At 43.4% G+C, this 26,709-nt stretch overlaps 1 protein-coding gene across 1 annotated transcript in view; it reads left to right on the top strand.

The window, feature by feature from the left end:
- Window positions 1-1,179: 1,179 nt before the first annotated feature.
- The window catches only part of PTPRG (protein tyrosine phosphatase receptor type G), a 403,467-nt gene continuing 377,937 nt past the window's right edge, over window positions 1,180-26,709 (top strand). Inside the window, exon 1 of the mRNA XM_035547040.2 lies at window positions 1,180-1,591. Within this exon, the coding sequence (XP_035402933.1) occupies window positions 1,507-1,591 (85 nt within the window). The 5' untranslated portion in view covers window positions 1,180-1,506. The remainder of the gene's footprint in view (window positions 1,592-26,709) is intronic.

Genomic DNA, 26,709 nt, shown 5'->3' with positions numbered 1-26,709 from the left:
GAGGCATAGTGCTGAAGGAGAAAAAACAAGCTGTGTGATTTTGGTGAAGATTCCTGGCAATACACAGCACAGCATTAGATGAAAAAAGCTGTATGATTTTTGGGGGGCCTCTGGCAATACGCAGTATGATATGCAGTACTGAGGGGGATGTGGGGAAACCATCTGATTTTGGGGGAGCCGGATATCCTTGGCAATACTTGGATTAATGGTGCCAAGGGGGTGTCACGGGAAAGGTGGGGGTGCTGGCCAGGACACCCAACACCAACCCCCAGCCTCCTGCAGCGAGGGCAGTGTAACGACACAAGTAACTTCCAAGCAGCCTCCGTCTGCACACGAGTGCAAAATCTGAAATTACAAAGGGCAGAGTCCCTCAGCTCCGTTCCAAGTGCCCCCTGCCCTCCACACGCACAGACACATACATACACACATAGACACACACATACATATAAACATACATACACATATAGGCACGCATACATACACATATACATTCATATATATACATACACACACACACATTTACATGCACATATGTACATAGGGTGGTGGTTGGACCAGATGATCTTGAAGGTCTTTTTTAACCTTAATGATTCTATACACACACACACACACATATACACATACAGACATACACATACACCTATTTACACATATATTCACACACACACAGACACACACATATACATACATATATACACACATGCACACATACATATACCGACACACATGTACGTATACACACATACATACGCACACACATATACACACACGTACATACGAATACCTACATTCACACACACACACATACATATATTCATTCACTCACACACACACACACACACTCAGAGACCCAAGGCAGCCGGCGCCGCCCGGCAGTCCCAGCCCGGGCCGTGTGCGCGCACACACGCGGGCCCCCGCGGCACAAGCGCGCCCCCGCCCCACCACCGCGGCCGCTTTAAGGGCGGCGGGGGCGCGCCGCCGGGGCGCCCGGCGCGCCGCCGCCTCTCCTCTCTCTCTCGTCTCTCCTCCTCTCCCCGCTCCTCTCCTCCTCTCTCCTCGCCGCCGCGCCGCGCTCCCTCTCCCTCGCCCCGCTTTAAAGTGCGGGCCAGGATCCGGGCTCGGCCGGCACTTCCTGTGGGGCGGGATGGAGCGCGCCGGGGCCCCGGCTGACCGCCGCCCGCCCGCCCGTGCGCGGAGGCGGCTCTGAGCGCCCGCTCCGCGGCATGCCCCGCGCCCCGCCGCCCGCCTGAGCCGCCCCGCGCCGCCCCGCTCCGCTCCGCGCCCCAGCCGAGCGGTCCCTCCCCCCCCCCTCCCCCGGCCCCCGTTTTCTCCGGGGGCGCGGGGAGAAACTTGTTTTCAACAAGTTTTGTTTTTTTTTTTTTAAATTTTAATTTTTCTTTTTTTTTTTTTTTTTTTTTCCTCTTCCCCCCTCCCCTTCCCTCTCCGTTCTCTCCGCGCGTGAATTGTTTTAGCCCCCTCTCCCCCTTTCGATGTGCGGCTTTGGACATGCGGAGGCTACTGCAACCGTGTTGGTGGATCTTTTTCTTGAAAATCACCAGCTCCGTGCTGCATGATGTGGTGTGCTTCCCCGGTGAGTGTGCCGCGGGGGGAGCCGGGGGGGGGGGGGGGGTACGGGAGGGATCCGGGGGCCGCCGCCACGCGTGTCCGCGCCCCCCGTGGGGTTCAAGGGGGCTCCGAGTGCCCCCTTCCCACGCGTGGCCCCCACGCCGCTTCCCTGCCGGCTGCCGCGAGTGCGGCTCCGCCGTGTGTGCCCCCCCCGGTGCCTCGCAGCCCCCCCCCCCCCCGACGTGGGGCGGTCAAAGGGGGGTCCCCGGCCCCCTGCCCGCTGCCGTGGGGGGCTCTCGTTGTGCCGCGGGACCGGCGCCCCCATAGGAGCGCGGCTCCGCGCCTTGGCCCCTTCCTTGCAGCCCCCCCCCCCCCCCCCCTTAAATCAAACTTACTTGTGCGCCGTGCTCAGCCCCCCCAGCCCACTCGTGACCTTGCCGGGGCCGCTCCGCACCCGGGGGCCGGCTGGGTGCAGCCCCCCAGCACCCAAATGAAGGGGGGCGCACCCAGAGCCCACCTTGCTGCCCCCCTTTCCCACCCCATAACTCGTCTCACCCCTCCCATCCCCGCATCCCTACCCCAAAACGCCGCGGCTGCTCGCCCCGCACCGGGACCCGCGGCCCCAGCAGCGCCCCCGGCCCGGGGGAGCCCGCGGGGCTCCGGCCACCCACCAGGGGCGCTGTGGTGCTGTGCGTACCCCCCCCGGGTCCCCCCCCCGGCTCCGCGCCCTTACGGTGCAAGCGGGCACGAAGCACGCCCGGCTGCTGGGGACCCCCCCCCAAGTCGGGGGCTCCCTGAAAATGGCTTAACAGCCCCCCCCTGCTTGAACATCCCCCTGCCCCAAAAGCGGTGGGTTTGTTGGTTTATCCGGTCCCCGCTTCGGGTGCCCTCCCTGCAGGGGGGAGTTTTGGGGGTCCTGGCCAGGTCGAGCCCCCTGCACTGTGGCATCTCTGCCCTGGATCTCCTGCTGGGGGTCCCAGTGCTGCCCCACTCGTGGGCTGTGTCCAGGTGTGCAGGCATGCAAAAGAAGTAAATTCTGGAAGCTTTATAGGAACTTCCACTTTTTTTTAATGCACTTAATTTTTTTTTTTTCCTAACCCTGAGCACGGAGATGAGTAGGTAGACCTGTCACATCCCAGTCTTTCCAGCAACTTCTGGGATGGTAAAATGATTTGAAGCAAAAAGAAAATAAGCTGGAGAGAGGGGTTAATACATCTGCAGCTCTTGAAGAAACGTTTATCTTCTTTGTATTGATTTCTTCTCAATTTCAGCCCTCAGAGTGAAGCCTTTCTCTCTGGTTCTGATATATATTGTACAGTAATTACATCTAGAAGGCAGGCTGTAGGAACGCTTCAGGAAAACAAGCTATGATGTAGGTTTAATATGACAGTATTGTAAGGCGTGCTGATTTAGATCAGTGGTGTTTGAACCAGATAATATTTGCATTATGGTTTGAATATAAAGATGAATGCGAGCAGAGAGCAGTAGGTCTGTGGACGTTTACGCGTGTAGGTAAACTCTTTAATGCTGGAAGTAGGAGCTGTAAAACAGCTGGGTAATACTTTGCCACAAACAGCCCTGAAACATGCCTAAAGGTTTGCTCGTGAAGCAAACTGTTTTCCAGGAGGGCTTTTATGCATTTAGTCTCTGTACTGAGCTACCATGTTAAACCTCAGTGACTTCCTTCCTCTTTTATGCCTTCTTCTGAAAAGCGGTAATGTCTGGTGTGGTGTGCGTGCAGGGGGGCGGTAAGTGAGATGTCGTGATAAACAGGGACGCTCAGACTCTGATCTGGTACATCAGAGATGCCCGAGGCAGGAAAGCTGCAGGGAGGATCTCAGTGGACTGTAACAGGACATTGGTGCTGACAACATCCAATGGCAGATCATTGGAATTTGTGTTGGCGGGGAATCCCGGCCGGTTATTATTAACTGTTTAGTATCTACTGCAAGTATTTCAGTTCCTTTAATACTATTTTCTGGGGGGAGGATTAGAGAACTAAGGTATCTGTTTGTGTGTTAAATAACAAGCATCGTTCCTCCCTCCACTTCATATCCACTTTTCTTTCAATGAAAGAGGTCGCTATTTGTTTTCTCTCCAGCAAGTCACCTTACTTTGTAAAGAAACATAAAGGCTATTTTTCCTTTGTTCAGCAACAATAAATGAACCATGCTGAAAATAAGTCTTTGCAGTTTTCTTTTGTTAGGAGGATTGTAACAGATTCTCACTGTTTAAGTAGGTATTTGTGTTGCCATTCTTTTGGTTGCAATAAGAGGAAGGAGTCGTTCTTGTATTAAAAAAAATACGTGGGTAAGGTTTTGTTCTTTCTGAAGTGTTAAGTTTAGTGTATTTCTCCGTGGGCTTGTCGTTGGTAATTGCATTGCTTAGTAAATCAAACTAAGACGAGGTAAAAGAGGATGTTTCCACTGGATTTGTTTGTTCATTTATCTAAATACACAGTACTAAAAATCAGCAAGACACAAACATTAATGTTACTGTGCTATCTTTGCTACATAGTTTCTCAGTGCTCTGTCCAGAGAGAAATACTTTTTTTTTTTTAAAGGAAAAAGCACACCTTTGTGCACTTTGCAGCTGTTGCTGTCCCTGTTCTGTCATGTAGGGAGTGGTAATTGTTCACATTTTTTGTAGGCTAGATGCATAAATGAAAGTAATTTTCTTAAATCTAGATTAGCTCTCTTTTAATGAATCAAATTGTTGCCGATCTGGCATCTGCCTATAAATAGGTCTTGGATTTTGAGTCTTCACAGTTCTGAGCTGAGAGTTAATTGTACAAGTAACTGTGCTCTGCTTGGAGGAAAAAATATCCAAGGAGCTTTTCCCTATAAACTAATCAAATGCTGCTCTGGATATTTTTAAAGGTACCAAAAAGGCTAGCTTTGTTTATTCGAGGTCTTACAGAGGAAGGTGTGTTGTGCACGTAGAGAAATACGGAATGTACAGGAGAGGGCCCTCCAAGACTTTATTTAGTCCTGTGGCTTTTATGAAGATGACACTTCTTACATTTTAATTATCTCTTATTTTCAGTGCCTTTTTAAAATACAATTTACATTCCAGGAAGTCACTAATGGTGTCCTTGTAGATAAAGAATGTTGAATGAGCTTTCCTAGGCTGTATGAGCTGAGCTTGCTAGTATGCTTCTTGGGGGGGAAACTCGGGGAGAGCTTTGCTATCTGTTAGCAGTTTTACAGGAGCTGATTCGTGGTTAGCAGAGCCAGGACACAGCTTTCAAAAGCCTTCAAGCAGCCCCAGGAGCTGTCTGCGCCAGAGGAAGAGGTTCCCTGAGGGAGGGATGGAGGGAGGGAGGAGGTGTCATGGAGGGTAGGGACATAGAAAAAGACAACAACAAAAAAAGAAAACCATCTGAGGGTAGCTGGAAATTCCCTCAGTCACATTAGGGCATTGAAGAGATTGAGGTTTGTGATGTCTGCAAAGCCTGTGCTCAGCCTGGGGGTGCCTCTCCGCTTGGGAGAGCGAGGGGAACTGATACCTGTGTTCTCTTGCTTATCTCTCATCCTACAATTACTCTCCTTTTTCATTAGGAAATGGGGATGAAAGGGTTTTGAGCCTATTTAAAAAAATGGATGTTTTCCTCAGAGTGGTGAGGAACTTAATGCGAGTCTAGCACAGGTGTTGTATTGCTCACCTGCCCTCCTGCATCCGCACTGGGAACCTCTGCTGAACAAATGGGTCCTGCTGAGCCCAGCCGTTGGGTTCCCTGTCCCACCTCTGCTCCCCTGCCTGATTCCTGTCACAGGTGAGCACTGGGAAACATCCGTTGTGGTGCAGCTTAAAGGAGAGAACAGTGTCAAGCTCATTATTAGCCCTGTAAACTTCCAGCTGGAAGCATGGAGAGATCTTGGTACCATAAAAATCACTGAAAAAACACCTATTGATTTCAGTAGCATGATGGCTTCCCTCGCAGTTTCTTTTTTCTTGCCAGGGGAAGTTGTTTGTCTGTAGTTACGTATGTGCACTTAAAGCTGTTCTGTTATCAAGATGCTCAAGTTTAATAGTTGGGGTTTATATCCAATTATAAGAAATACAGATAACAGTGGAGACCCTATCCAGCTTTTGATCAATGCTCAAGGACTAACTTAGAGTTTTCTGAAACAGTGTTGTTAAAAAGTTGGCTCTAGTTTCAGCATTTGAGTGTCATGGTTGAATTAAAGAAATGGCTTCAAACTATTAATCTCAACTATCCTCAGAAAAAATGCTGATCATTTGATTGCTGCTTTTTAGCAGCCAAATGAACATGTGGAATGATGTGCTCTAAAGCCTAAGGGTGTAGTAATAACACTGTGCTTTAGCTAAAATGTAACTTTAATCTGAGAAATTATGAAAAAATTAGGCTCGTTTCTGTTTGCCTGAGTTCCTGTCCTTCCGTTTTTAAAGATCGTGGTTGCTCCTGTGTGTTGACCAAGCTGTAACTATTTGCGCTTGCATGCTATGCTGCTTAGTTTGGTTCTAGCCAACAGTTTTAAAGTATTTTAGGAAGCGGAATCTCACCAGTAGAGAAAAGAGTGCTTGAAAGACATTCAGCCATCTCCGGATGCAGATGTGCTCCGAAGAGGTTAATTTATGCTTTTATATATCCCTTCTGGGGACTGCTTGCTTCTTTAGGTATCTAAATATCTTGACCATTTTTTTTCCCTTCTTCATGAGGTGTTTAAACTCCTGTCAATGTTTCTTCCAAGTGAAAATTGTAGACCTGCAACTTCTTGTACCAGGCTGGTGGGAATGTCTCTTCATCGATTGCCAGAGTAACTCCTGGGAAGAATCAGCCTGTATCAGCTTTGCAGAGACATGCAGGGTTTGGAAGCAAAGCAGAGAAGGAAGATGTAAATGAACATATGCTGCCATACTGAGCAGGGGAGCCTGGGGTGGGGCCAACTGGAGATGCCTAACTGGAGAATAACTTCTGATGAAAACAGCTAATTTTTACATTTACATTTAGAGGGGAAAAACCAAACCCAAACCAGAAAAGCTATCCTTGGATATAACTAACTTTTCTATTACTCGGTATCTTGCGGTAATGCTGCTGATCCTGTTGTCCATGTTGCCGGCGAGACATCCGCATTATGTGACCTGTGGTAAGTCAGACTGGCTGCTTCTAATGCTGCTATCACACGATAGAGCACTGCAAAGCAATGTAACACTGCTGCAGGGAGGACAGGGGTACTCATAGATGCAACAGGGCTACAGTGGTCATGCCTTGAAATGCTTGCCTTTCAATGAACAGTCCTCTAGGTACAGCTGCCAGGATGCAGTGGGTTCCCGGTTTGTGCCTTGAGCTGTCACGTACTTGTAGCCTAAGCAGAGGCCCTTCCAACCCAGAAAATGAACAGATGAACGAGGGTGCAGAATGCAAGCAAAACAGGGAACAAATATACTCTGTGGGCATTACTATTTTTTTTTCCTTTTATTTGGTTCTTCACAGTATTACTGGGAAGCTGAGGGAAGTAGTGGTAGTGAATAAAATCTATACCTGATTGGGGGAGGACACAGGGCAGTAAAAAATGAAATAAAGATGTTCATGCAATCACTGTAAGATATGTTTCTATTACACTGAATGGGCTCACCTTTTGGCAATTTAAACTATCTTTGAGAGAACTATGGTTAAGGTAAAATCAGTTAGTACATGGCCTTGTTTTTTTAATGTGGTTTTATTATGCATCTCGAAGTTTGCTTGGGAGTTGAAGTACTAGCGTTCTTAATTATCAAGTCATTTGAATAATGATGAACCATTTTCTAGAACTTAAAACTTGACCGCATCGTGCACCTGCCAGCAGAACTGACACGTAAAATCTCAATTGACGTGGGTGTTGCAGTTTCTCTATGCATAAATGCTGCAGTGATGCCTGAATGTGTTTATCCTGTGCCAGTGTCTGCTTTGAGGGACTTTGCATTCATAGCATGGAGGCCTTTCTAAAGAAAATCTAGGTGTTTTGTGATTTGGATGCTTAGTGTAGGAAAGCTGACTTGAAAAATCCTTGCCTTTGCTTGCAGATACGTAATGAATGAGACCTTGAGCCCTGAAGAGCTGCATTGGTATTTAGGAGCAAAATGCGAGGTGTTATTTGGTCTTGTGGCAGGTGTTCTCTCTTTTTGGAAATAAAATGTGCCTGTCTCCCTGACAGAGTGCTGTTAAAGTTCTTCTGCTGGGAGTCGCTTTATTCTGCTGACAGTAAAAGAAAGCTATCTGATAACTCTTTGCAGGCAAAGTGGGCAGTTGTTCAGTTTTCCCACACTTCACTTTTTCCGTCCTTTGTCCTTGCGGAAGGCTGGTAGGAGACGTTGGAAATGCTATAATGCCTGCTTTAGTCTAAGCAGTGCCTTGCCCTGTCTTTACTACTACAAAAGCACCTACAATTTGGATTATTGTTTTTAGCAGTCTCAAGTCTTAGACCTGGAGCTCAGTGCGTGGTTTATGTGAGACGTGTTGAAAAGCAGTGTTGGTTGCTGCAAAGTGGCAGAGGCCTTCACTGTACGAAGTGGTGAGCAGTAAGCAAGCAAGATATGAAGGCAAAAGCAATTGTGCCCTACGTACACGATGAGCCGTTTTTCTACTGAAGGAAGTGGAAATGCTGCTTCTGCCCTGACACTTGCTGATCCTAAATGGTAAGCAAACTACTTTCTCTGGGCCTCATTCAATTTCTTAAACAAGGATGCCTGTGAAGAAACCCCCGCACTGAGGACCACTACCCTACTTTGTGGCACAGTTTGGTATCCTTGGAAATGCTCCTATTAAATCTTTTGTTTTCATCCTGTATTTTCAAGTAACTGATTTGGTAACCTAAGGTGTAGCGAAGTTAGGGATACACATCTCATTTTAGACCAAGTTTAGCTATTTATTTATTTATTTATTTTAATGGCTGGATGTCTATATAAGCCTCAGTTTTATGGACCTCAGTATGCAACTGTTCCCTCCAATCAACCTCATGCATCTCCATGCTCTGCGGATTGGATACCTTTAATATCGCCCCTAGCTCCCATGGGAAACGTCAAGTTGAGACAACAAAGACGCACAGTAGCTTTCAAATAATTAAGTACAGATCCACATTGCTGTCTCAAGTGAGTTTAGGGATTAATTTTTTTGTTGACTTTCATTGGGATTTAGATTCCTAAGGTGCTTTGGCTCCTGGAGATTATGGATCCAGTCAAAGTAGGAACGAGGACTCATGTGGCATAACTGTCCCTTAAAAGTTGCATCCATTTAGCAGGTGGAGTTAGCAGAAATGGTGGAATGTTTCTTCTTGTTGGCCTCTGTGCTACTAGTAACTAGTTTGCTTATTATTCTTACCCTGCCGGAGCTTGTGTATTTTGTATTTAAATCCGTGTTTAAAATACAACTAAAATTTGCCTGTTGACAGCAGTTGCATCATCTTTTAATTGGTGAGAATAGCTAATGGAGTATTCAGGTTCTAAAATTAGTTGTTTATTTTTCTTTTCTTCTTTGCCCAAGGGTTTTGCATCAGATTATATGGCTTCTGCATAACTGTTTGTGTTCCAAAGCAACACCTTTGTGCAGTTTTAGCTGTTTAAGTAAGTGTTAAAAATACAGGCTTGGTGACAGCAGTTTCAGAAACTGTGACTTTTTAAATTGTTTCTTACAAATTTGTTTATTCATTGTAAAATGCTCCTCTTTTGTTTACTGTGAATTAATTCATTGTTATCTTTGTAAACCTGGGGCGCAAAATGTGCAAGCTTACAGTGTTTTATCTTAGCATAATGACAGGTCCTCAGCTTTTGCAAATAGTCATAGCACCATTGATGCTACTGTTACCGTGGCAGTCTCCACCAGGTAAAGATTTGTACCATAACTCCCATCATGTGATCCTTCTGAAAAATGACGGTGCATCTTTCCAGTATTTCCATTGTGTCATAGGTGCACTGTTTTGGTACCCTCTCTGTGGTTCTTGGACAGTTTTTCTTTTACAGTGTGAGTCTGCTCGCTGTGGAGCAGGGATGTCTACTGTTAAAATGCTGGCTCTCTGGAGGGATGCTTGTCATGTGTATCCATCTCTGGAATCGTTCTGGTGGGCTGTGCTTAGTTTTTTGACCAAAGCTGTGGCTGTTGCAAAGGAAGTTGTTAGGTTTTCTGTCAACAGTTGAGTTGTTTTTTAAACAACCAATTATTTGGTTGCATATTTTGAAGCAAGGCCCGACTCTTCTCTGAAGAAAGCAGCTACCAAAATAAACTACCAAAAAAGTTACTGCAAATATTCTATGATTACTTTTCTGCAATAATTCTGTAGTTACTAGCTACAAAGCTCATACTGCAAATGTACAGCTGTAGTAACAGCTGTCCTGTATCTTTCACTTTTATCTACTAGTTTAAAGAGCCCTCTGATATTTTCTTCCCATGACAGTACTTGCAATTTGCAATTAATCCATATCATGGTGTCCTTCTGATTAACTCAGTGACCTGAGCTGCACAAGCCTCTTGCTATCAGGTTTTATCCAGCCCTTGAATAATTTTTGTAGCAATCTTTTTTTGCCTTTTCTCCAATTTGTATGCAACTTATTTTTAAGAAAGGTGCACACCAGAACTAAATGCTGGCTTTATTCATATTGTATATGGACAATGCTATTGCCCTTTCTGTTTGTCTGAGGATTTTCAGTGACCTATTTTTCTGCCACAGCAAAAAAGCTCATGTTGATTATTTGCCTAGCAAGACTTCGAGATTGTTATTGGAGTTGGTGCTGAACACGATACTCTGCTCTTCAGTGGATGTGGCCTGTATCATTAATTCTTACTGTTTTTAACTTTATTTTAATAAATTGTTTGAGTAGATTTTTTTTAAGTGACTTGATTAAAGCTGGGATGGCAACTTTACCAATATAAAGGCAGGCCTCTGCAATTGTAGTGTCTTTCCATGTGTCTCTTGCTCTGTTTTTTTTTCTGCCACCCCTGCCCAGTGATTGCAGCACTGTGCAGTTTGTAAGGGAGTAGCAGTTAGTGCGTCCAGTGCATCCGTGGTGGTCCAGGTGCACAGTGCATGCTATTGGGGAATTACTTGAAATGGTTAACTCAGGTTTGACTTCTGTATTACAGTGTTGTGAGCTGTGGAATCTTCACAGCTCCAGAACAAGACCACGGCCTTCTGGTTGGTACCGAGCCCTGGTGCTTGTCCGTGACTTGGCTAACAGTTGAGCCTCACCTGAAACTCCGAGACTGGATTGCAATTTGGATGTAAACCAAAGGAGGCAATAGATTCTTTTTTAGGAGTGTTAAATGTTTTTTTTTTCTTTGTTACCCCATCCATTCTCTAGCCCCCTTACTGTTACTCATGCTGCTATTTTTGGTAGAAACAGCATTTCTTGTAGTGTCCTCATTTTCTCCTGCTGGATTCAGGTAGGAGGGAGTAGATACTGAGCAAACTGTAGGAATTTAGAAGATCTGCTCTGCTGCTGTGACTGGTTCCATTAGGATAGCCTCCCTTGGAGGCTTTTTAGCTCTCACCTGTGATTGTTTTGGGTGAGCTTGTACCATGCAACAAATGAGGACAAATGATCCATTTTCCCCCTGCTTATGTGACCCTGTCTGGGATGAGGCTCTGCCTGTGAAGGTGGAGAGATGCTTCCTTATGACTAAAGTAGAGAGGAAGTCTGATACTCCAAATGTGAGAGCCTTCAGCAAAAAGCACGCAGAAGATCTGATCCATTGCTGTAAGCTAATATTGGATCAAGTTCTGGCATGCTGAAAGGATCATAAACTTAATTGTGCTTGATCGTAGCTGATATGTCTCGTCTGCTTCAGGAGGACAGAGTGCAGGATGAGCCAGGCGGGTCCTGGCAGTGGGTGCTGCCTGAAGAGCTGGGAGGAGCTGCTAGGCAGCCTGCCAGGAAGGTTTTAACTAACGCTAAAAGTGATGGACTGGGTGGTCATCACCAGAAGGCCCTTCCAGCATCCTTCCTGTGCACCCGAAGTACTTGGTTGCTGCTGCTTGGTGTCCCTGCTTGCCCTGGAGGACTGCAGGAGCATCGTGTACCTGCAGCTGCTGCAGCCTGGGAGAGGCTCGTGGCCAGAGGCTCTGCTGTGCACAGAGGGGGAGCGTGGTGCTGCCCGGTGTTGTTACTCGCTAAAGCGTGAAGCCTGCAAGTAATGGTAATACAAATGCATTTGAATTTGTAACCTGGCCTTCTGTATCAAGATTGGACTACTTCTATTCTGTTGCACATGTGCATCACTTGGGGAAACATGCTGATAGTACTTAACATTTAATTGCTTTTCTTGATTTTATTTGTAAATTAGAATCTAGACGTTCAGTAAGAGGGAAAAAAAATACAGCTTAATTGGACAACATTTTAAATTAAAAAAAAAGACACAGCTGTCCAGCATTTGGTGCTGAGACATATGCAAACTTATGTATTGATCCATACATATATCATATTTTAAGTACTGTCTAAACTGGAGGTCATCTCTAAACTAGATTACTTAAGAATCTGTCTATCTTATCGCATCTTGTACTCATTTATAGTTGTTTCCATTTCTGGCTTTGTCGGAGAGACAGCTAGTGTTTCAACCTAAATTAAAATCAATAAGAAGCAATTTCATTAGTTTTTTAACTACTAGAGCAGGCTTTTTTTCCCCTAGCAAAAGTCTGTATGTTCAACTAAGTCACTTGGTTCGTTCCATCAAGATAATTGCCAGACCTCATTAATTCCTACTTTTTGCATATGTAGGAATGGGTTTGTTTTCTAGTGTACCTAATAAAATGTCAAATATGATTTAAAAATAAACATTTATTTTAAATCATCATTGGGAAGTAAATGCAGTAAAGAATACTTGGCAGTTAGAAGTAGTTGAAAAACAGTTTTAGAGGAAGCATATGCTTGGGGAGCTGTGAATGGGTGGCTGTTGATGCAGGAGCCCCGCACTGGCAGGGCAGCGCAGGCTTCCCCTGGCGCATTTGGGCAGGGAGGACTTGCAGTGGAAAGGTCGGAGTCTAGGTCTCTGTGCATTCAGCCCTTGGCGTAGATATGTCTGCATTTCACTAATTCATGTAAGAAGCTGCTGTCGTGTTGTCAGCTGGCACTTTTGCACACAGCCAGCAGATTGCCAGCAATAACAATTAACCTGGGTCAAATTCAACATGGAATTCAGACTGAAGCAATGTTGGTGCTTCCCAGATAAGGCAATGGTGAACCAGAACATAGAGTAAATATCTGCAGGTAATGCTGTGATGGAGTGTCCAAAATAGGATGTGTTGCTGCTCTGGTGAGTTGATCACAGCCTGCACAAAATCATCCTCTTTAATTTGCAGTAGAGGTTGCCCGAAATGGACAGAAACAGACATGTTACTGAGTAATGGTTGTCCTCTGTGTCACTTTATGAAGGTTCACTTTTCACTGGCAAGGCTTGCTGTCACTGGTGATAACCTAGCTGGAATTAGTTCATCTTCAGAAACAGCATTTCCAAAAAGGGTAGACCAGCTGCTGTGGAGAAGAACATGGCTTTTTACGTGGGAGCTTTTGGTAAGGTGTTTGCTCTACCTCTTCTGTGTGAAGTTTGGCATCCAGCATTATTGGGCCTGTGTCTATGGAGCATTTTTATTTCTCTGCATCTTGTATTTTAAATTGTGCAAGGTGAAACTTTAATCCCTCCAGAAATTCATGTTGTTTTTTTTTTTCCTTAAGATGGATGTTTGGCTGCTGTAATACTGCTACTGCTTCTCATAACTTCAGAAAAGTTGAAGAATTCCTGAAATTCTTAATTCTGAATACCAGAACCTTTCGGATGGTCTAAATCTCATTTCTTGTTTAACTACCCTTCTTTGAAGCTCCCAAGTATTATGAGCTACCAGTTATTTTAATCTGTTGTGTTCAGTTTTCTCTCACCTTTTCCTTTGCTTCCCCATCCTTTGATTGAGATACGTTAATGAATCAAGGAAGAGGGCAAACAAAAGGCAGAGGCAGATCTGGTTACCCTGGTAATCAAAGCAAATGTCTATTCCTTGAAGTTGCTGCTAAAGCAATGCTTTATAGGAACAAAACATAATTAATAACTAGATGATACTGATGAAGAGCAAGCTTCCTTCATCCTTGAAGACAACTTCAGGTTAGTGCATGAACTGTTTAAATATGATATCACAACAGCAAATGAGTTCTTTTTAACTAATCACTTAAAACCACACAGGAATTTGTGTTTATGTGCCAAGAAGCCAGCTGTGTTTAAAGTGTGAGCAGACCTGGTACTCACTGATTGAGGAAAGCAAGGTAAAAGTGACTTGCCCCACGCTAGTGATGCCTATAATAAGTGAATCCCAAGCAAAAGCTTATTACAAGGAATAATGCACAACAGCACAAACAGATTCTCTGTCAAAAAGGTAATTAATACCTCATGTCAAGCACTATCTGCATGTACTGCTTTCTCTATTTCATGCTATTAAGTAGTGTGACCTTTTCTCTTTCAACAATTAGCTTTCAAGGTGAAAACCAACTTAGGAAGTAAATTAACTTTTTTTTTTCACTGGGTCTGAGGAGCCTTCTGGTTTCCCAGCAGTCCTGATTACACCTTCATGCTTTACAGTTTTGATAGCTATCTTGATCAATTACTCTTCATTTCTGTAGTTTGAGATTGCATTTCCCTATTTGCTTCTGTACTTGGGAGCCATCATCTGGCTTTCTAGGTGTAGGCTGTGTCTGCAGAGCCAGACACAGGTGAGGCTTATAAGATGCATGCTGTCAATGGATGACAACTCTAGCTTGTCTCATTTGCACTCTATTAGTAACAAGTTCACTTGCTAAATAATTCTGTTCTGATCTTTGGTTTTTAATTTATCTGACAGTTGTGCTTTCTGCTGAACTGATGAGGTTATGAGCACCCTCTGTAATAAAGGAGTGCTCGCTTTCTTTGTAAAGCTGGATGCTTTTATATATGCTGAGTGTGAAAGACAGGGATTACATTTTGATTTGCCTTTTTGCTTTTATTTGTGAAATAGTGACTATCCTGGAGTTTGCTACATTTGATTACATTCCTTGGAAATAATGTCAAAGCTCATGGGCCTTACTCAGTGTAGTCTGTCCTGATGAGCTGAAAATAAAATGCATTGTTTTTGTGAACACAGCTTCTGTTTTCATTGACTGCCTGGCCATGCAATACTGAGAAAAATGAAGGATCAAAGCCAGTAGCACTGTCCTGTCTGCAAGGAAAAGCTGATGAATTGTTCGGTGCTTCCCTTGGTTCCTTTCAGTGACTTCTGCTGTGATTGATGTAAGCAGCATCAACAAAAATTGGACCCTTCTGCTAGCTCTCGTGCTTGCAAGTAAAGTGGGGAGAGCTCAATTTCTTTTCCTGCTTAAGCCCTTGCTGTCCTTTCACATGTGCTATACAAGAGGCCTGCTTACCTGTTTGCGCTTTATTACATGACTCTGTTGTCCTGCTTTCCAGGATGGCAAGCTGGTTGGGAAGGCGTTAATGCTGTAGTTCTGTGTATGTCAAAAGAAAAGCTTGAAAGGTCTTTCAGCTGGACTGCATGGACAGTATGCTTTTTGAGTGTTTCTAATATTTGCAGTCTCTCTTCAGAAAGAGCTTAGGCTGAAGAAGTGGCTGTTATTTAGAACTGGCAATACCTTTAGAAAACTGCTTTGCCGCCCCTTTGCTCATTCATCTTGACTATCTTTCATGGATAAATTGTTCTGATGGTTATGGCCTTTGTGGTTATTCTGGTAGTCTTTGCCGTGGGGCTTGCACAGCCATCTTGCTTGCTGCAAAAGCAAAATCCACCAAGAGCTGAGGTGCTGTCTTGTCCTTGCTGTAGGTGTTTGCCTCTCATCTGCATGCATGGTCCCATCTTCGGGCTCCTTTCTCTGCCCTATCCCTCTCGAGAGTAACTGGACCCCTTATGGTTATGCAGTGTTTTCTATCCAGGGCTTGCTTGTGCTTCAAGCTGGGATCACCAGTGCCTGAATGCCCGAGCATTCTTCTGAACACTGGGATTTCAGGTATTTTGCATCTCTTCTTGCTCTAAGAGCAGTCTCCTGCTTGCTCTGGTCTGTGGAGCACTTCTGAGCATTTCTGCTTTTTTTTTTGTATTCAAGTTACTGTGTACTGCTCTGTAGAATCATAGAACGGCTTGGGTTGGGAGGGACCTTAAAGACTGCCAAGTCCCACTCCCCAGCCATGGGCAGGGACACCTCCCGCTAGATGTGTTTGCCCAAAGCCCTGTCCAGTCTGGCCTTGACCACCTCCAGGGATGGGGCATCCACAGGCCCTCTGGGAAGCCTGTGCCAGTGCCTCACCACCCTCAGTGAAGAATTTCCTCCTAATGTCTAATTCTAATATTTATGTATGAATACTACTGCTTTTAAAAACCTGGCATAATAATAATTAAGCTTAGGAATTCTATACCTGAATAGGTTTCTTCCATTTGCAAAGCAGTTAGTGGGTGTATCAGAAGGAATGTTCAGCAGATGCTCTAGTAATAGAGTAGAACTGACTTTGAGCAGGGGATTCATAATGAATGTCTGAATCCATACTTATAGACAAAATTGCAAGATGAGAGGTTTTTTTTTTGGGGGGGGGGGGGGAAGAACAGTTCTGTCTGAAGAACACATAAGGCTACTTTATAGGGTAGTAAAATTCTTTGGTAGTGATACTGACGTCAAGTGGCCTTGTGATTCCTTTGGCTGAAGTGTATTTAGCTAATGCTTTTATTGTAAACTTTGAAGCCAGCGTTGTGTGTAGGTGTATTAAAGCTGCGAGTGCCTGTTAATTTTGCACCAGAGTTTAACTAGTATGGAGAAAAGCGGTTACATGCTACTATATAATGTAGCCTATGGAGGACTGTTGGTTTTGGTCTGGAAAGAACCTTCCCTGTTAAATTCTTTGGGGACTTCTACCTTGAGTATGATGGTGCAACATCAGATGAAATCTGATTAGTGAGTGATTTATTGCAATGTTGACAAGGAAAAGCTATCGAGTACAGGATATGTTGATAAAGGGCAATGGTACTTCATTGCAGTTTCTTCCCTGAAAAGCTACAGTGGCGTTCACGTTTGATTGTTTACACATTGTTTCATCAGTTTGGGCAGTGTGTGTCATTGAGGGAAAGTGTGTGGAGATTACTTGTTTTCAAACACTAATGCCTATAGACACATTTTTTTTTTTTCAATGAGTAAAACCAGTGAAGAAGCAAGCTATTTGTGCGGTTGGGTTTGCAGTCAGATTGCTCTCTTCCTGTCTATGCTCTGTTTTACCAACTATATATTTTCTTTAGTGTTTTAAGAATAAGACTGAAAAAGCAATAGAAACTGTGGCAACAGAGTCTATAAAATACATACTGGTGTTCTAAAAATCAATTTAATTTCAGCATGTGTTTTAACATAAACTTCAGCTATAATTTCCTTTGCCACTTCTTCCCCATTTCAACTGTTTTCCATTCTGTGCCAGGAGTGTTTGTGAAGCCCAGAATTTTCACCATGCATCATGTGAGGAATCTGCAAGTGACGATTAGAAGGTAATGGCACGGTATGATGTAACAGATCAGAGGCGATGTGCCAAAGGTATGAAATAAAAATAATTGAGGGAATCTGATGATAATCTTCAAGTAGAAGGAAAAAAATAGACAACAAAACAACTGATTTTTCTGGGGGACTGTGGTATAGGATTTCAGATGTGCTTCTTTCTGATGTCCTGGTTTGAACCTTACTCCGAAGAAATGTAGGACTCTAAGAGCTATGGGGTATGTTGCCCCTACAGACCCTGATGTCTCCTGATGTTCCAGTATCCCCGAGAAGGGCAGCGATGGACTGGGCCACAGCTATTTCTGAAATGACGAAGCTGGACAAACACACTAAAAATACCCTCTTAAGTTGGCTTGTGTGTAACCAGCACTTCTCAGCTGACAGTCTGCATTTTCATCACTTCCAGGATGTTGAACCAGGTTGAATTGCTCTAGCTTTTGTTATTGGAGTTAGATCTGACAGCTACAGAAAGGCTGAACCTGATACCCTGTCTGCCTCACAATAAAGGCCGGGGTGAACACATTGCACCTGTGACTGGCGAACTGAACTCCTTTGTTTTCCTTAGACCAAAGTTATTCTTGATTGAGAAGCATTTAAATCTAATTAGACTTGAACAGTTTGGACCACTTTGATCACAATGTACTCATACATGGTCTGTCCTGGCTCCTTATGTTTCTGTATTGTGTGATACTTAACACTGCAGTGAAAGGAGACTCTAAGGAAGGCAGCCTGTTGTTTCCTTACATTCAGAGACACTGCTCTGGTCAGAAGCATGTTGTGAGATTCCTCATTGAGTTCTTCCAGCAGTGTGAGTGTGGCTTGCGGGTTTGGGTTTGGTTAATGTGGGAGCTTTGATAACTGAAGATGCACATCTGGATTAGAAGCCCTGAGGAGGAGGCTGTACTTTCTCCCTCCCAGACTCTGACTGGTGCTAGCAGAAGTACTGATGGTGCCTTGGCGAGTTGCTACACAAGGGTGAGGGGTTGCATGCCCTGGCATAGGTGGTCAAGACTGAAGCAGCTTGCTGAAGCCAGGAGGCTCCTCTCCCTGTTGTGGCAAAGGGGAAGGTAAACTCCTGTGCAGTGGTTAGTTGGGCTCAGCTTAATTTGGGTGTGAAACAGTAAGGCTTCCTCCTGCTTTAAGTAATCTGTGAGGAGACAAAGGGTGAGAGGGCCATCAGGGTACTGTGGAGCTCTTTGTATCTTTGGAGAGAGGAACGTGTTTTTGGTAGGGAACTCTAGATACTGGTGCATTGGCATGCCATCAGTGAGATTTGGCTGTCGGACAGCCTTCTTGGCTTGCAAGCTGTATGTGCAGGTACCAGCAGTACTTATTTTGCTTTCCTTAGGAATGAAGACAAGGCAAAGTGTACATTGCACTGGAGAAGATTGATCTGTCTGAGGGGGGTCCAGGATGCTCCTGAGGCCTCCATGGTATCTGTGTGGGCAGCTACTGCTGGTCTCAGTGGCAGTGCTGATTCTGAGAACCTTGACAATGGGGAAGAGTCTGTATATATTCCCCAGATACACTAGTTTTTCCTTCAGTGGCTTGAATTCTTTTTGGATGCACCTGTCTACAAGCCCATTCTGCACTTCAGAAAAAAAGTCTTTCCTCAGGGTTATCTTAATTTTCATGTCTTTCTGACCTAGAGGGCATTACAGCTCTCTTTACCCTTTGACCTTCTGTAGGGCTAGCTTCAGGATAAATCTGCCTTGCCCTTGAACTTCATAATCATGAAGTCAGTGTTGATACTGAGCTGGAAGAATTTTTGTAGCCGTCAAAGAGGACAAAGAGCATTAGTCTTTCCATTTTGCTCTAATTAGATAGCTCTTTTCTATGAGAGGCTAGGAGCTGATAAACTAGTGTGCAGTAGCAGAGTCAGATTAAAAAAAAAAAGATACATCCACTAATTACCAAATAGTTTCTGAAAAAGCAATTCTTTTTGGTGTGTAAAACATCGTCTCTGATGGCGTTGATATGCTGTTGATCACGCAACAACCATCTTTGCAAGCTTGAGTTTTAATTTAAAAAGGCATAATTGTTAAATATTTGGGCATTCATACTCCCCCTGGGTTGATCAACTATTTGAAATGAATTATCTTAGTGCTGTCACAATTAGAGAAAGGCAGGCTCAGGTGAAAGGGTTTGTCAGTTTCGTAGACTGGAGAGAGATGCTTTGTGAAAATGAACATTCTCCCAAGGTTAAATTATCTATTTAAAGCTCCTCCAATTACAATGCTGGATAGAAGGATTTTTTCTTTGCTTTTTTTATGTGCATAAGAGTTAGCAGAAGACAAATGACATAATTGGAGGGGAGAGAGACTTTATATGTGCTTACTTCTAAAAGAATGAGAAGGATAAGAAGATGACAATGCCGGGGAACAGTCTTCAGACATCCTAGTCCTTTTTGGTTGCCTTAATCTCAAGGAATCTTTGCAGGATGGGAAAGAAAGGAGTTAGCATACCTGAGAGAATTCACAGGAAGCTTTTACACAAATACTGTGTGAGGCTTGCTGCCATCTGGCCTATTCTGTAAGAAAAGGTAAAAAAGCAACCGTCATATCAGGATGTATAAGCAGTCTACTTTTTGCTCCTGTATAGCATAAAAGAGTGCATTACTGGTGAGCTGAACTGACATATTTCTTTGTGCACAAGATATAGCAACTTAAATGAAAATTACACTCCTAGCAAGAGTATGCACTCTGTTTAAATTAGGTAAGGAGATTATGACAGAAAAAGATTATTGAATAAGGAGGTTTTAAACTAGCCAGTGAAATAAATGCATGAATTGAAATTTTGTCTTGCCAGGATTTATTAATAAAACACTATGACGTTTTTGGAATACAATGAAGACCTCTTCCTTTGAAGGTTAAAGTGTAATTTATGTAATTGTGTTTGTGTAATTTGACTTCAAGATATGTCCTTGTAATTTGGTAAACTGCAGATCTTGTTCTGATATAGTGTATTTTTCTTGTGCCTCATATTGACACATCTAATTGCCTTATAAGTATATATTTGGTTTAAAGCCATTGCACTGCACTCTGGACCTTGAGAAATTCTCTTTCCGGTCCATAATGATGATTTCTGTATGGATCTTATCTGTGAAACAGCTGGCCACCTTTGTTTATTTCCTTAGAAGCATACACATCTAATTGCCATAACATAACCTCATCATGCTATCACAGAGCAGAAGAAATTGTACTGTGTGTTGCCTTAACTTTTCCCAGCTGCAGGATGCCCTCTTTTGGCAGGGAGACCAGAACACAGCAGTCACAGGCATCTCCTTGTCAGGGGCTGGCTGGGGCTTCCACAAGACGGTTCATGGCATGTGCGTGTACACTGCTTCAGCTGGTCCTTTACTGAAAGCCTGCTTCCTGCTGGACTGGGATAGATAAGTAGATCTGGGCAAGGCAGCAGTCATCTTTGGTAAGATGTCTATGCAATTATGAATATATTACTCTAATAATGCTTGCTTATTAGATGGGGTTTTAAACTCTTGAGTTTTCTCAGTACAAAGCTGGAGCTGAAACTGTACTGCTGGAGGTGGACTAGGGAAAAATTACAATTTAGCGCTATGATGTTGCTAAATTCCTTTGAAATCCCCTGAAAAAGTGGGGCAAGCAATGATGCATATTTTTAAGGCATTAATGCTATGAGCTGAGTTTGTTCACCTAGAGAATCTGAGAAGAGACTGCTCTTGGCTGATGAAGCAGGAAGAGATCTTTAAATCTGGGATGAAAGCTCCAAACATTGCAGAGAGAGGTAAATACATTGGTAAGAGATTCCCATGTGGGGCTGAGGGTACAGTGTCACACTGGAGAGACAGGTCACCAGAAATCTAGGTGTCATCAGAGCGGACTTGAAGTTGTGTTATTATCGTGCTGCATTAACTTCTCCATTGTCAGGGCCTGAAGAAATGGTTGTTAAAAACACTTTACACTTCCAATGGTTTTAAGTCTTAAAATTGCACAGACTTCTTCAAAATTATTTTTGAAATATACCTCTTCACATAGGTATTGATTCTTAAATGAATGCTATGAGGTTTGAAAAGAAATTGCACCATTTACAAGGTATTTCTTTGTCCTTGGATTGAAATATTATGTATAGAGTTCAGAGCAGAAGACGTTGAGTGAAGTTATACAAGCTTAATAAAAATAAACCTACACATGACTTTGCATAAAAGGGGGAGAAAATCAAAGGACTAACAAATTTGCATAGATAACATTTGAATTTTTAATTCATATTGCACTTCATTGCAAGGATGTCATTTTTAATTAAGAATAAAATGTGGTAGATATTTTAAATGGGAAATGATTATAATTGCAGATGGAAATTGAGCTAAACTGCTTTAATTAATTGTTAAAACTTAACATTTTTCTTTGTTTCTTGTTTATAAACTTGAGGTCTGTGGACACAGATTTGTTTTGTGGATGCATGTATTTAAGCATAAAATGTTTAAGACGTGAAATATTGGGAGCAAGCAGTTTGAGTCTGAGTTGTGTCAGTTACTTGAGACTGTATGGATGGACTTTTGAGCATCTTTGGTAGACAGACTTTGCTGTTTGCAGGATTGGTGTGAAATTGCAGTGTAAAAACTGCTCTCAAAACATCTTTTTTTAACCATATTTGTCTTTCACTGCGGGTTTCACAGATGGTGGAAATACTTCACTGGAGGAAAATGAGTCGTTGTTTGTACCCAATGACAGTTGCCTTTGAGTTCTCCATTGATGAATATGACAATAGTGTATTGATCCGAATTTAACTCTGCAGGATTTTGTTGATCTGTTGTGCTCTGGGTCTGCGTTTAGCCGACGTGGCCCCTCAGGATGCCACGGGCAGCTCAGCAGGCCCCTGCCTGTGGAGGGAAGGGGGAGCCGGGGGGCTCAGCTTCTGTCAACAAAACCCTGAGGCAGCAAAAGCCTGCCAGGGTGGAAGGTGTTGACGTTGGAGAGAAACGGCTCCAGGCCTGTGCAGAAGCCCTGCTGTTTTGCTCTGCCCCAAGGGTCTTCCGGGCACAGCTGGTTTGGATGCTGGAGGACCAGGCCTTTGGCCCTGCATGAAGCACCACAGTGGACTTTGGAAGTGGGGAGCTGTGGGATGGCACGTAACTTCTCGCTACACGCTTTGCTGTTTTTTCTTGATAAAACTTTGCTGAGGTCTCTTAAGACTTTACATCACCTTGTATGTAGGGAAATGCAGCAGGAAACAAAACAAGTGTCTCCTGTCTGGATAGGTATGGCACCTGAGGTAAAGTAAAACATTTTGAGAGAATTCTTAAAAATGGAGAATCCTGCTGCCACTTGAAAACATGGAAGAGTTATTTACCAAGCTTAGAGCTTTGTGTCCAGGAAGGATTTTGAAGTGAACAAAATTAGTGTTGCCACTTATGTTAAGAGCCGTGTATGAAGTCTGTCATCTCTGGCTGCAGAGGGACTTGGAAAGAAGTACAATTAGCGCTAATTGGAGTTGTCTGAATCTGTCTGTTGGTGTGAGAACGGCCCCTCGAAGTGATTGGCAGGAATTACCTGTCTGCTCTAATTCCCTGTAGAGCTGGTCTATTGCATTGCAGCACATCACCAATGAAGTGAGTGTTTACCAGAATGAGTGTTACACCAGCTAGCAGCCGAGTTATCCATGCAGCACAGATGCTGAGATTTAACGCCAGTTACACAGGCTGCTGGCTAGCTCGTACATGGGTTGTAATAAAGATGTACTGGAATTTTCTTCTGAGAAGACAAGAGTTTTGATTCCGGCAAGTTTCATTGCTCTGTGATGCTCTGCTGAATGGGCAGAAAAGGAGGTTTGGCATACCAAAGAGTTGTGTAACCTTTTCAACATGTGTGGGATTCCTTTAATTTATTTTTCCTTGTCGTTTGGAAAGCAGCGCTTCAGCTGAAATCTTGCTTGTGATACCCATTTTGTTCTTTGGAAAAATTTTGCCAAAGTAGATAAAAACTATATATGTGGAAGGAAACATCTCTGGTTAGTTTTGTTGCCCCATGGGCAAATAAAATAGAAACCTGAGAAGTAAACTAACATTCGCTAAAATGACAAAAGAACTTACTTGAATGACAATGTGGTGTTTTTTCTCTAAAGTACCCAGCCAGAGATATGAAGTATGGTAATGTCACTAGGGTAATATATAGCTGATAGCAGTGCATTCATTTGCATTTCTTCCCCTTACCTTGTGTTTCTTTTTTCCCTGAAGCACATGTGTTGGGAATTGAAAATGCAGTTTGCCTATTATACACTGGCAGTAATCTTTCAATTTTTTTAACGTAAAAAATGAGGCCACAAACATGAGCAGCCACTGATGTATGGGGCTATTGATGGGAATTGAATTTGCAAAGGGAAAATGGGATTTGGTTGTAGTCTGAAATGATAATGATGTAGCCCAAATAGATTTGTAATGGTCATTCATTCATTTTTTTCTGCAATTTTGTGGCTTGACAAAACATATTTATGCAGGTGACTATGAAACTAGCATAGGTGCACTCTGAGTAGGAGTTAATAGCTAATGGCAAATAGTAAGTATGCAAAGTCTGAGCTTGAGCCTGTTCCCGCAGACTTCATTAGGTGAAGGAAAAGATGCTGTGATTTATTTCCCAAAGAGGGGAAAAATGGTCAGGGGTAGTGAGTGCTTATTTTGTGAGATTTAGGGAATAATAAAAAAGAAAATCTACCGTGACAGGGATTCTTAGAAATACGTGGATTTGTTGTTTCAATCTTGCGAATACTTCATGCAGTGCAACAAACGTATGAGACACTTAGCACAGTATCTAGGTAAAGAAAGACCTTGCCCTGAAGTATTAGCAGTCTGAGATCAGACTGATGTCCATTGAGATGTTGTGTTCCATATCTGTGTTCCTGTAAGCTGTAGGTGTACCTCTTCTTCCTCAGGGGCTTCCCAAAACCTATAGCCTGAATTTATAATTTGGGCTGCCATGGGACTGCAGAATTTGCAATAAATCCTGGATGCAGTTTTATGTGCCTGTGACTTCTGTCTTGGTCCGATTCCAGGGGAGCCCGTCCTTCTCTTCCATCCTGTGAAAGTGAGGGAAGAAAGACTTTGCTGGTGGTTGTGTGGTCATAGCAAACTGGTGACAGCAAAATGATGGATGGATGAATGATTGGCTGTTTGCTTTTTTTTTGACCAATGAATGTAACACTCAAACTGCCTTACATTTTAACTGGGGTGTGATCCTTGTTAAACTCTGTATAATTCAAAAGCATGAACAGGAGTAATTACGGAGTATAGGGGAAAAATGATGCAGGCTTTATAAATATATTATAATTTTTTCCATTTAAAGTCCATACAGCCAGTGGTTCAGATGCAAAAGCTGAAACACAGGCCCATGTAAAGGAATCCAACCTCCAGCTGCAGAAGAGAAATTGTGGGGGGAGAAACAGCACTGATTTACCTGCAGTTAATACTGTCCCTCTTTATTTCTTGCCACTGATGAAAGCACGAGCTTTCTGGGAGAGGGGAAAAAAAAAAAAGAGCTTGGCTTCATGCTCTGAAGCCAAATTGTGATGCAGTCCTTGGGGGGCCTCCCCCGGGAGAATAGGCACCTAGAGGAATGCTAATGCTGGGCAGGAAACCGCCTATTGTAAGCAGAATAGCTTAAGTATTTCCTGCAATGTAACTTCAGCTATTTTGGCTACAGGCCTTACTGCTTTTGTGGTTTTTTTAAGCATTCCATGAATGGTCTTGATGCAGAAAGGCTGTGAGCATCATAAGTCTGTTTATTTTAATTGGCTTTGCTATCCTGATAAGCTAAAGGCAGAAAGTCAGGAGGCTCGGAGGGCTGCGGGTGGGGCTTCATTTGTTTAAATATCGGCATTTGGAAACTGCAGGGCTGTCAGATAACTGAGCGAGACTGACACGGGCTGAGTTACTGACATCCCATTTGTGTGAACCGTTCTGGGCAGAGACTTTCCCTGTATGGTGCTGAGAGTGCTGCAGACCTCTGCAGAGCTTTCTAGTGCCACGTCCATGTAAGCAGCACGAAGGGATGGGGCTCTTCTGTCTCCTTCCGTTGAGAAGGATGGCACTTCCCTCTCCTGTTCCATTTTTTTCTGGTCTGTTTTGTACAGTGATGAACAAAAAGCTGCAAATACCAATACATGTTGCTCACTTCTTAACAGTCACATTTGGAGCTAGGAAACCTGTGAACCTGTGCTGGGTCTGCCCTTGTAAGCGTGCTGAAAGACTCAGCAAACTTTGTTTTGGCTATAAAGTGGAAAAACATTGCCGCTAAATTTCCAAATGTTGAAGTAAAGCTTGATTTGCCACTGATAACTCTTTTTATATATATATATATAGTATTATTTTTTATCAGTTCTAATGGAGTATATTTCCTATGAGAGATTTAATCTTATTTTTTGTCCATCTATGAAACTTACTGATTCTTTAAGCGTTCTTTTTGGTGATTATTTCCTAGTCATTCACTTCAGGATTTATCTTATGAATTTGTACGGTGGTTTCAGGAATTATGGATACTTTTGGGGTGTGAAAGCTTAGGCTGCTGACTTCCTTGGTCTAGATATCATGTCAGTGGTTTCCATGCCTGGAATCACCCAAGTGAAACACAATAGATTAAACCTAATCCAAACTGTTTTGCATATAAGACTTATTTCAGTCCTGTGTCCTATGAAGCCTGAAGATCGTTCATCTTACTTAAGAACTGCTGTCAAATGGGTATGCTAGATGAGATGTAACTGGATGTGCGTTTAGCCTTCCTTCTGTGCAGGGCTCTCTTGCGTGTCAGAAGCTTGTATGTGATATAGGGCCAGCTTAGTTTCTCTTACCCTTTACAGAGCAACTGCAACCAAGTACTTAAGTCTGAAGAAACCTTAATGGGACTAAGTTTCAGAGCTATTTAGGATTGGCTGTTAAACAAGGCAGCTTCTCATGATATAGTAATTAATGTTTGTGAAGTGGTGTTCTGGAATTATCAGGGCTGTCATGTAATTTGCACTTTAAACGAATGTAAGCTCAGGGGAAGGCGTGCACTAAAGTTATTTCTGAATTTTACCCCAGTGCAGTAAGTGTTGTAAAAGGCTTTTTACAGCTGCTGGCACCTGACCTGTCTGACACGTGGTTCATGGGCCTCTCTTGAGGAGCAGTGCAGTTGCAGGCATTGATGGAAAGAAACCATAAGAGCTGTCAGATAACACAAACCCACAGGTAGGCAATGTGACATTCTGGCTTCGTACTCGAGGCACAGCCAAATAAAGGTGGATGGGACCATTATGTTGTTGACCGTTGGAGCAGGAGCTCTTAGCTAATGTAGTTGAGCCTTGTACCTCGTGACTTCAAGCCTTGGGCTCATACTCTATCACATCTAGGTGTGTTACATTACAACTGTCAGTGCCCTTGGTTTTGATGCAGTGTTCTGCCCTTGTGCATTGGCTCCACAGCCTTTTTTCACCTCTTGGTTTCTACTCAGGAACATGCTTAAACATGAGCTTAACTCTTGAGGTTTTTCAAGTACGTTACTGTGCTGATGCCAGAATAATGAAAATTACTTATTTCTCACTAAACAAGTAGATTATTATTCTTTTTTTTAAATCATTCTGAAGCCCTGTAGTAAATTCTTCCAGAAGCCCTGTAGTTCATTGTGCTACTTGGTGTTTCCCTTCTATTTTGGC

The sequence above is a fragment of the Cygnus atratus genome, chromosome 10 (genome assembly GCF_013377495.2).
Source record: "Cygnus atratus isolate AKBS03 ecotype Queensland, Australia chromosome 10, CAtr_DNAZoo_HiC_assembly, whole genome shotgun sequence".
In the NCBI taxonomy this organism is placed as follows: domain Eukaryota; kingdom Metazoa; phylum Chordata; class Aves; order Anseriformes; family Anatidae; genus Cygnus; species Cygnus atratus.
This window is presented reverse-complemented; position numbering and strand designations above follow the sequence as displayed.